This window comes from Hyla sarda, chromosome 8 (assembly GCF_029499605.1).
Source record: "Hyla sarda isolate aHylSar1 chromosome 8, aHylSar1.hap1, whole genome shotgun sequence".
NCBI classification, from domain to species: domain Eukaryota; kingdom Metazoa; phylum Chordata; class Amphibia; order Anura; family Hylidae; genus Hyla; species Hyla sarda.
Genome location: NC_079196.1, coordinates 60420489 through 60431760, shown reverse-complemented (window position 1 = coordinate 60431760; position 11272 = coordinate 60420489). Strand labels below are relative to the sequence as shown.

General features: G+C 44.5%; 1 protein-coding gene across 2 annotated transcripts; it reads right to left on the bottom strand.

Moving 5' to 3' along the window:
• Positions 1-184: 184 nt before the first annotated feature.
• On the bottom strand, positions 185-10515 carry HNRNPA3 (heterogeneous nuclear ribonucleoprotein A3). 2 transcript variants are annotated; one of them, XM_056536506.1, is made up of 12 exons: positions 10349-10515; positions 5987-6013; positions 5387-5509; positions 3965-4111; positions 3665-3875; positions 3211-3300; positions 3002-3133; positions 2390-2470; positions 1567-1722; positions 1287-1415; positions 1110-1200; positions 185-1014 (listed from the first exon to the last, which is right to left on the bottom strand). In XM_056536506.1, exons 1-11 carry the CDS (start codon positions 10367-10369, stop codon positions 1127-1129), a joined length of 1191 nt encoding a protein of 396 aa, XP_056392481.1. In that variant the 5' UTR covers positions 10370-10515; the 3' UTR covers positions 185-1014; positions 1110-1126. The 2 variants fall into 2 exon arrangements, with proteins under 2 accessions (XP_056392481.1, XP_056392483.1); XM_056536508.1 differs by lacking the exon at positions 3002-3133 and having other exon boundaries at positions 186-1014; positions 10349-10511.
• Positions 10516-11272: the final 757 nt, after the last annotated feature.

The window sequence follows — 11272 nt, the reverse complement described above, 5'->3', positions numbered from 1 at the left end:
AAGCAGCCATGCTGCCCTTAGCATACATCTGCTATGCATGGTTGCTAAAATGGACAGATGTCAGCAGATGTCACTGTGCTCATGATGTCATCAGTGTTTCAAAGAGAAAGGAATTTCATCTGTAGCATTCAGCAGCTAATAAGTACTGGAAGGATTAAGATTTTTTAATAAAAGTAATTTACAAATATCTTTAACTTTCTGCCACCAGTTGATTTAAAAGAAAAAAGGTTTTCACAGGAGTACCCCATTAAATTATCTTACAGCAGATTGTTTTTAAAAGTATTAGATTTATCGGAAAAAAAATAAAATAAAAAATGTATAAGGCTATAGGTCACTGTGCCAAAAAATATATAGACCTAGAAACCTGATAAGTAGACAAGTGGTATCTGATGTTAAAAACAGACCTACCACCTTTAGTCTTTGTCTCAAAACAAAATCTTGCTGATGAAATTACCATTTTAACACCTCAAGTACCAGTATCAATAGGCAACTGATTTTAGTATTAAGCTTGCACCATTTTGGGTTTTCAGGTACAGAACTCTGATTTGTTAATAATCTGACATTAACTCTTGATAAAAAAAAAACGCATGTTTATTTCGTTTGAGCAATACTTTTTGCCCTGTTAAGCGAGGAAACACTGAACTACATGATTTTCTTTAAGTTAAAAATGTCTTAATTCTTTATTCCTGCTATCACTAGCACAATTTACAGGGCAGTATACCTGATGTAATGGGATAACGGGAGACAAACTACAACAGATAAAAAGACCTCAGGAATGTACATCTAAATCAACACTACATTGCATTAATCATCAGCTGCACTGCTTACAAACTGAGGCTATTACAGTCCTCAACAAGAAATGCCTCCTGTATAAGCTGCAGTAACTTTTCTGACTATGGATCATCGCTGCTCCTGTAGTAGATTTTAAAGTTCCTCTAATGCACATGGACGACTGTCTGAAAGTAACCTGCAGCTTTCCTGACAACTCCTCGCTCTCTTGCTAAGAACTGTAGCCTGTTGAATGATATAGGACAAGAAGATTATTATTCAAATGTTTCTTCAGCCAATGTGATTCATTAGCACATGACAAGACAGCCATTACACGTTACCTTTTTCTGTTGTAGACTCAAAACCTTCTGCTTCCGTAGCTTCCTCCTCCACCACTTCCTCCACCACCACCACCGCCAGATCCATAGCCACCTAAAGAAATAAAAAGGTTAGCTTATGTACGCATTACAACAACACATTGACAGCATAGCTGGGTACAATTGGTTCAGACTACACACCACCATAGGGGCCACTGCCACTTCCAGAGCTTCTTCCACTGAAGCTGCCACCGCCGCCACCACCTCCCTTCATGGGACCATAACTGGATTGTTGTTGGCCACCGTAGTTTCCAAAGTCATTATAGTTACCTGGAATTAACAGTGTTAAGCCAATGAACGTATGTAGCTTTCAAGTTTCTTATATTCCAGAGTATTTATACAGTTTTGCAGTCAGGTGTAAATATATATATAAATATATACACATATGTATAAGGCAAGGTAAAATTGAGGGTCTACTTACCACCAAAGTTTCCGCCTTCATTGTAGCTATCGTATCCTCCCCCGCTGCCACCGCCATATCCTCCACCACCACCGCCGCCTTGGGTTCCATAACCTGGGCTACCACCGTAACCTCTGCCACCATAGCCAGGGCCGCCACCACCATAACTGCTGCCACCTGATTTATAAGGCAGAATAAAAAATTCATCGTGAAGAAGTTATCTGGAAGGCATGTGTCTAGTTTTCTAATAACCTGAAGTATATTTAAATTATCTAAAGAACATTTCACTGTCCAAACAAGGGGGCCACAGGGAAGGGAGACAACAGTATTATGTAATGTAGAACCATTCTACATAAAGAACATAACAGGATTATGTACCATTCTTTCCTGTCATGTAACAACATGGGGAGTTATGTGGCAAAAAATCTTAGAAAAGAAATCAAGCAGTAAACAAAGCAGCCTCCTAAGGGACTATATGGGGAAATAAGACAAAGGCAGTGGAGTATCAGTCTACACAATCTGGTGTTAAAGACTGTGGGAGCAGGTGTATATAGAATTTGTTCACCATTCTGATTTTAATACTAGATGTTTATGCAGAGTTTATCTGCATGTGGTCAGTAAATCTTTCTATTCCTGCCGGGGAGACTGGCCGCAATTACTGGTATGACAGTCTCTGGTGTGTTAGTCTAATAGGGAAAAGTTTCAAAATTTGTCAAATCTGATACTTCCCAGATTATTAAGTTAGTTACTTGCTCTCAAAACTCAGATCTTGAGAAGTCCAAAGGTCTCATGAGCTAACACAATATGGATTTCACTGTATGGGAAAAATAGGTCATGCACTTACCATCTCCACCAAATCCATTGTATCCATCTCCTCCACCACCATAACCACCTCTGCCGCCGCTACCACCCCCACCATATCCACCTGCAAACAGAAGAGGAAATAAGATTAGTCTAGCCTTCCTTGAAAGCAGGGAATTTATCAGTGGTTTAACATCAATTTAATTAACCATAGGTGGACAAATCAAGGTGTAAAATCCTCTCCAAGATGATCAAGAGGAATGAGAGGGCCTTCAGTCCTTTGCAAGAGACTGATGCCCTAAAACTTAACCCGATGCCTCATGGAGGTTTGTCCTACACTGAGATTAAGAATATATATTTTCTTGTCTGAGTGCCAGGTTTGCAAACTTAGCTGCACCTCTTGTCTGGTATTTCTGTACATTTGCTGAATATTAAAATAAAGGAATGTGAGGACCTCAAAGATAAAGTTCAAGTGTCAGAGTAGGACTAGTCATGTCCATGTGGAATTTGAGTTTTGTTTTCACTTAAATATTTATTGTTCCGTTTTCACATTCTCAGTGTATTTAATGCAGAATGGGAAAAAGAAATTCTATTTAAGCACGGGAACTCAACATAAAATGTAAAAGGGTATGAAGACTTTCAAAAGTTACTGTACCTCTGTTTCCAAAGCCGCCGCCGCCACCACCGCCGCCTCCTCTTCCAAAGTTTCCTCCTCCACTGCCATAATTTCCACCACCACCACCACCACCTCTACCCATGAAATTGCTTCCTCCTCCACCTCCACGGCCTACGACAAAACAGTATGAACTACTTTCTACAGAGTTCAAGAAAGTAAACTAATAAAAAAAAAAGCTAAGAACTTACCTCTTTGGGTACTGGCTGTTTGCATCTCCTGCTTTGATAGAGCCTTTTTCACTTCACAGTTGTGGCCATTGATGGTGTGATATTTCTGGACTAGAAAAAACAAAATTGAAGTTATAAAATGCCATATGTTATGCAAGAGATGAGCGAAGTTAGTGATTCAATACGAACTTCTCTGCTCTGTAGTTGCTGACCAAATTAGTTCAGCTTTCAGGTGCTCTGGTGGACTGTAAAATGTGGATACAGTCCTAGGAGGATCTCTTAGGACCGTATCCTTTTGTAGCCCACCGAAGCGCTGAACTAATTTATGCAGGCTTAAGTAAGCAACAGACAAGAAGTTTGTGACGAATCGAATCATTAACTTCACTCATCTCTATTAGGGAGGGATGCAAAATACTGACTTTAGTGTATGTATCTAAGGAATAAGACTTCATCATTTTTCCACCACTTTACTTACCAACAATCTTATCAACTGTGTCGTGGTCATCAAATGTAACAAAAGCAAAACCACGCTTCTTCCCACTCTGCCGATCTTCCATAACTTCAATTGTTTCAATCTTGCCATAGGTCTCAAAATAGTCTCGTAAGTGGTATTCCTCTGTGTCTTCTTTTATGCCACCCACAAATATCTTTTTTACAGTAAGATGTGCTCCAGGCCTGACAGAATCCTAAGTAAAAAAATAATGAAATGTTACTCAGATGAGAACAAAAAGAAATGACAAAGGATGGTAAGGAGAAACCAAATTAAAATACATACTTCTCTGGAAACTGCCCTTTTGGGTTCAACAACACGGCCATCTACTTTATGAGGCCGAGCTGACATGGCGGCATCAACTTCTTCCACACATGAGTAAGTAACAAAACCAAAGCCCCTGGAGCGCTTTGTCTGTGGGTCTCTCATAACCTAAATAAACCAGAGTTAGGTTATCAGAAACATTCATAATGCCATCAAGATTCAGAGAAGAACACAAGTTTGGTTCTGATACATATGACTCAAGAATCTAGTTATCTTAAAAAGGGAACCAAATCAGATTTTACCCTATATAAACGCTTGGCAAAGAGATATATGGTAAAATCTTTATCCTCACCATCCCCAGGGGACACTCCTGTCCTCAAGGATGGTGAGGATATGAACTTCTAAACTAGTCCCTGCTGGCCCCGTAAGTAGTCCCCTGGACGGGGAGCTCCTCTCACCTAGTCCCGTGTCTTCGGCTGGTATACACCCCCTCCGCTTGATTGATGGGCCGTGTTATCACTCTGCTCACTGAACTGAGCAGAGTGATGATGCAGCCCGTCAATCAAGCCGAGGGGGGCGCGGCCAAAGACGAGGGACTAAATTGAAGTGCTCCCTGCCCAGGGGACTGCTTCAGTGACTAGTTTATAAGTTCATATACTCCCCATCCCCACAGACAGGAACATCCCCCAGGGATGGTGAGGATAAAGATTTTACCATATATAAACTACAGATGAGCGAACTTAGTGATTCAATTCATCACAAACTTCTCGGCGATTGCTTACTTTATCCTGCATAAATTAGTTCAGCTTTCAGGTGCTACGGTGGGCTGGAAAAGGTGGATACATTCCTAGGAGACTTTATCCACCTTTTCCAGTCCACCAGAGCACCTGAAAGCTGAACTAATTTATGCAGGCTAAAGTAAGAAACCGCCAAGCCGAGAAGTTCGCTCATCTCTAATGTTTTGCCAAGTGTTATATAGGGTAAAATCTGATGATTGGTTTCCTTTAAGATATTACAACTTGGCACCATTTACTTCAATGGAACTGTACTGAAATACCACATGTAAATTGAGAGATGTGGTACTTTCTCTTGGACAACAGCAAAGAAGTCGGACCATTATTAAAAGGTAACCTGTAGTCTAAACAACAAACTAAGACTATACAGCATTCAATGGTCCTAAACGGCTGCTTACATCATGATCAAGTTAAAATAAGTGCGATAAGAGCTTCTGAGATTGGTGCTTGTTCATTAAAGACCATTACAATGCTTGAGGATCACATGAACGGTCACCCTGCTACATTTTTGCAGGTGTTTGCTGGCACCATTACACAGGTATCCCATAGTTACTCTGTAATAGGGCCCTTACATTAGAGAACTGCAGTTATTTAACTGTACAGAGCAGCTACACAATGGGTAAAACCTTCAACACATAAGATAACTTACCACACAGTCTGTGAGCTTTCCCCATTGTTCAAAGTGTTCCCTCAGGCTGTCATCGGTGGTCTCAAAGCTTAAGCCTCCAATGAACAACTTCCGTAACTGTTCAGGTTCTTTAGGTTCGTGTCCCTGTTTGAAGAAAAATAAAAATTAAGTGTGTTGATCTTTTCACAAACATGTATCAAACCATATAGGTGACTGATCAACAGTCCCCCGTGAGTGCAAAACTATACTAAATGTAAGGCCTTGGTGCATAAACATAAGTGGCCATAAGATGCATCCACTGGAGACAACCTGACAGAGGTAATGACTAATGGCAAATGATTTTATGAAATTGTGAGTATAATAATAAAAAAGCCAATGCACTTGCAGCCCACATGCTTCACCAATCCAGAATATTTATAGTGAAGAAAGAACTGAAAGGGGATCCACAGGATAGGTAATAAGTGATTATGGGGGCCTGACCTGTGGTAATCTCATAGCAATATTCCATCACTTAGAGGGAAAATTACTTATACAACATCTTAAACACTTGTGGATATGCCATAAGCGATCATGGTAGAAATGTTCCTTTAAGCAAATGCTATGAAAACCGTGGATACTTACTGCATCATCTGATGAACCCCAATGTTCCTATAAAAAAATAATAAAATTTATTATATTATATTAGGACAGACATGATCCACTAAACCTCAAAGTATTTGCCATAAGCCAAATAAAGGCATATTAAACAGTCAAACCTGAATCACCCACAAAAACAGATCTCAGAAAAAGGATCAGGAATAATGGATTTAACATGACCAAATTTCTCCAACATCACACAGAGCTTCAGCCTATCACTAGCCGAGGCGGGACATCGCTGCGGCCGGTGATAGGCTGAAGCTCTGTGTGACGTGCCGGGCTAACAAGAAGTAAGAAGCAAACAGCCCGGGGTCCGAACACCTGTACCGGAGCTACGGGGGCTCGTTGGCAGGTAAGAGAAAGTTTGTTTTCTCATTTTATCCCGTCTGGCCTGCAAAATAAGAGAAGCGCGCGCCGGACTACTCCTTTAAGCCTCTACACAGGACTGTGAGGGGTATTCCCATCTTAAAGGAGAACTCTGGAATAGCAAAATCATAGTCTATACTGCTGGCAGGGAAAAAAAAAAAAAAAAAAAACACATACCTTCCTTCGCTCCCCCGATGCCTCCGGTACCAGCTCCGGTGTCCACCGTGATCCTTTTCCTGGTTGCCGACGACTCATACTGCACTCAGCCAATCACCGGCCGCAGCAAAGTCCCGACTCAGCTGGCGATAGGCTGAGCGGCAGTGTGAGAACGCTTCAAGACACAATTCGCTACCCTGGCACCTGCTGCCGGGGCCGAAAACAGCATACTGTCGCTCAGCCTATCACTGGCCGAGTTGGGACTTCGCTGCAGACAGTGATTGGCTTTGTGCAGTATGACTCTCCAACCAGGAAGAGGATCGCGGCAGAGGCCGGTTACCGGGGAAGCGAAGGAAGGCATGTACCCGTTTTATTTCTTACTGCCGGTATATGGATGATTTTCATATTCTGGAGTTCTCCTTTAACCTATTCAATAAACTTGTAGGACACCAGATTACATTTTCTCCTCAAATATTCATAAGGCAAGTTTGCCTCCCTCAATATTCTTGCTCTCCTTTGTGTTGGCAGCTTGTAGTCTAGGTTACAGACCACTGCTCACTCCATGCAACCAAGATGCTCAATGTGAGTCTCAAGCAGTAAGCGCTGTATTAATATTCTATTTTCTGATTGTATTTTTACCTACCTGAAGTCTGGTGCCCAGTCTCTCTGAAGCTCAGCTTCTTCCAGCACTGAATTGTGCGCCGAGTCGGACCCGTCAGCTTATAAAAATATTCATTGGTGCTGGTCATGTGAGTGCTTGTGCCTACTGAGTGTTCACTTGACCAGCGACATTGAATATTCAAATCCAGCAGGCGGGTCCAGCACACAATTCAGTGCTGGAAGAAGCCAAACCTAAGAGGGACTGGGTGCCGGACTTCAGGCACATCTGTAGGTCAGAAACCCTGAACCAGTCTCCTGTTAACCCACACTATAACCCGGTGTATCTGGTTATCTTTAAAAGCAGTGGGGACCAGAACATCTCCGAAAATGCAGACACCAAGGGTTCCCATTAAGTTTTCCCCCATATGGGAGCGCAAACGGCAGGGGAAAGCTAAAAACGTGCGCTCCCGTATGTTAATTAATTTAAGTGAGCCGATCGCAGTGAAACGTTCGGTTGGCTCATTTTTGCCCCACGGGTTTAGGTCCGGTTGTAAAAGCGCATACGGGGGCAATAGTGAGCCGACCGGACTGAACATTTCACTGCGGTCGGCTCATTGAAATGAATTACATACAGGGGATAACGTAATGGGAACCCAGTCTTAGTCTTGGTTAACACTCATCGTGCTTTGACCCCTCCAGGTCCATTTGATTAGATTGGGGTTTGAGTGTCCAGTATCTTGGTGGTGGTGGGGGGGGATGTGGGATGGATAAGACCAGTCCGTTTCATGGATCTAGGGTAGTGTGAACCTAGCCAGAGAAAAATGTAAGGCAGCTGCTTATCCTCACTGTGCTGACGTTAAAAAAAAAAAAAAAAAAACCTTAACCATTAGGCCGGAGGTGAACTTAAAGGGGTTTTCCACCAAAGGGTAGGGTTACATGGCATTTGCAGTAAGTTTTCTGCCGGTTATCCTACCCATGACTAAGGGTGCGTTCACACGTCGGAATTCGAGCAGAAAAATTACGTCTGAAAAATCGAAATTCACGCGGAAATGCGAGGGGGGAGGATTTGTGTGAGGGCCAAATCGGCCATTTTATGATTGCGCTAGTCAGAAATTAGAGCTGCAAGTGTTATATAAGCCCCAAAATGTCAAATTTTTTTTATAAACAAATTACAAGTTGATGTGGCCAAACAGTAAAAAAAAAAAGGATGGAGTGTGGGGTGGAGAATGGGTGTCATCTTTTTTCCATGGGCTGTCTCTTCTACATTTTTCCACGCAAATTCCGCGCGGAAACGATCTCGGACGTAAAATTTTTTTTTACCCATTGACTTCAATTGAATTCTGCTAGCGGATTCCGCTTGAAGAATGAACATGCTCCTTCAAGCGGAACGGAAATCGGCGTCGGAATTTACGCTGTGTGAACAGGACAGCGGAAATTACATTGAAGTCAATGGGCAGAGGAGATGGCAATTCTTTTGGAGCTGAGAATTCAAGAGGAATTGCTCGAGTAAATTCCTCTTGAATTCCGACGTTTGAACGTGTCCTAATGGGAAATCGACAACAAAAAAAATGCTGCACATGCCGTACATGTAACCCTACCCTTAAAGGGGTAGTCCAGTGGTGAAAAACTTATCCCCTATCCTAAGGATAGGGGATAAGTTTGAGATCGCGGGGGGTCCGACCGCTGGGGCCCCCTGCGATCTCTCTGTACGGGGCCCCGGCTCTCCGCCGAGATAGCGGGTGTCGATCCCCGCACGAAGCGGCGGCCGACACGCCCCCTCAATACATCTCTATGGCAGAGCCGGAGATTGCCGAAGGCAGCGCTTCGGCTCTGCCATAGAGTTGTATTGAGGGGGGCGTGTCGGCCGCCGCCTCGTGCGGAGGTCGACACGCCCCCTTCCCGCCGGCTGTTGGGGCTCCATACAGGAGATCTCGGGGGGCCCCAACGGTCGGACCCCCCGCAATCTGCAACTTATCCCCTATCCTTAGGATAGGGGATAAGTTGCTCACCACTGAGTCACCACTGGACTACTACTTTAACTCGTTCTGAGAAGCACATGGCTGGGTGGGGGGTTGTGCCTATATCTGGATTTATTTTTATCATGATCAATAAAGTTGGAATCTTTAAGAATCAAGTATGCAGTGAAGCTCGCTCTGTCCACATACTTTTTACATGGCGGATCTAAGGTTTACAATACGGATTACAGAGGAGGAATCTGCAAGGAATGGCCGCCAGGAATTCTGACCATTGATCTAAATGGGATTTTGTTGCCTAGGACAACAACAAGGAATTACATTGTAGATTGAACATGTTCGACCAGCATCAGGCAGTAAAGTTTCGTTTCCAATTAGACTGATGCATGAGGAAATTCTGTGTGAGTGGGAACAGGGCCTGAGAGGCTGGTGGGCCTAAGGATTTATTTGCACAGCAAGTGTAAACAAAGCAGTGTTTTTCTGTCTGGTCACATCCTCCCTGTAGTGTTTCCCAACCTGGCTGCCGCCAGCTATTGTAAAACTACAACTCCCAGCATGCCCGGACAGCCTCCGGCTGTCCGGGCATGCTGGGAGTTGTAGTTTTACAATAGCTGGAGGCATCCTGATCTAAAGCAGATGTGCACCCACTCCCTGGGGACCACCACCACCAGATACCAGGCTTGTACTCCCATTCCCGCCATAAGCGCAGTGTGGGGGGTCACCACATAATCCAGAACCACCGAGATATCGTCGGAACGTTACACGAAACCAGCGGCCGTCACCACGTGACCTGCACTGTCCCCGCCCCCCTCAGCCTCTTCTAGCTTTGTCTCCAGTCCCACGTGACTCGGCCTGACGTAGAAGCCCGGCTCCCATTTTAGCATCCGCTCGCGTACAGACGGCCGCCATTTGCAGGCCGCAGCAGCAATGAAGGCGGGAGGAGACTATACAAAACACTGAAAGCTACGGATGTTGCGGCGCTACCGAACCGCTGGGTGCAGGGCACTATGGGATTTGTAGTTCCAAACGGCCCGATTATGTATACTAAGTTGTTTTACGGAACTACAAATCCTATCGGGCTTAGGCCTATACTATCAGTGCGGGACCTGAATAGAGCAACGCCGCGCAAAAGAAAGCAACAACCACCGCTAGGCCATGTAACCTCTAGAGACGCAGCGGAGAACTACCTACAGCCCATAGTAACCGTACAAGACTGGGCTAGTGCAAACCCGGCGCCCGTATCCCCACTTACCTCCATTCCTGGTCGAGGCATGTTGACAAGCGTGCAGCTCTAGCACCCACGGCCGCCCAGAAGAAGAGAGGGAGCACGAGCATGCGCACAGTGACGTTACTCGCGTACGAGGCGCCAACCCCGCCCACAGCCTCGCTGCCGCGCTAGCTCCGCCCACTCACAGCACGGCGCCTCGTGACCGCTCGAGGCGGTCGCCGCCATTTTGTGTATTCATGAGGGCGGGAAAAAAAGAATATGTGTCCCGTTTCGTGACCTAATGTTAATGATAAAAAAAATAAATCATATTAAAAATAATGATATATACAGTATTTTCGGAAATAATATGTGAGCATGGTAATACCGCACGTATGGGGCGTATACACATAGGATATTATGTCTCCCTGTGGCTGTCCCATCTATTGAAAAACTACAACTCCCATCGCGTACAGAGCGGGAAATATAATTTTGTAACAGCTGGAAATCCTCAGGTGGGGAACATTGACCTGAGGCAGTGTTTTCCAAAGCAGGGTGCCTACAGCTGTTGCAAAACTACAACTCCCAGCATGCCCGGACAGCCGAAGGCTGTCCAGGCATGCTGGGAGTTGTAGTTTTGCAACAGCTGGAGGCGCCCTGCTTGGGAAACACTGACCTAAGGTGATGTTCACACTGTATTAGGGCTGTTGCAAAAAACGGGATGCCAATGTATATTGTAAGTAGCTTTTGCCCGCAGCTTCGCTCGCGTTAAATTTGGGGTAACATAGATCTACTTTTTTTACGATCCTATAGTAATGAGGCCGCTCTGGGTAAAGTCTACGGGCATCCAAACAGCCCGAATTCTTTCAACTTTGATCACCACTTGTAAAGAGTTAATGCCGGACATCTGCCGGAACGGCGATGTCCGGCATTAGCCACAGGTCCTGACTGCAGATAGCAGCCGGGACCGTG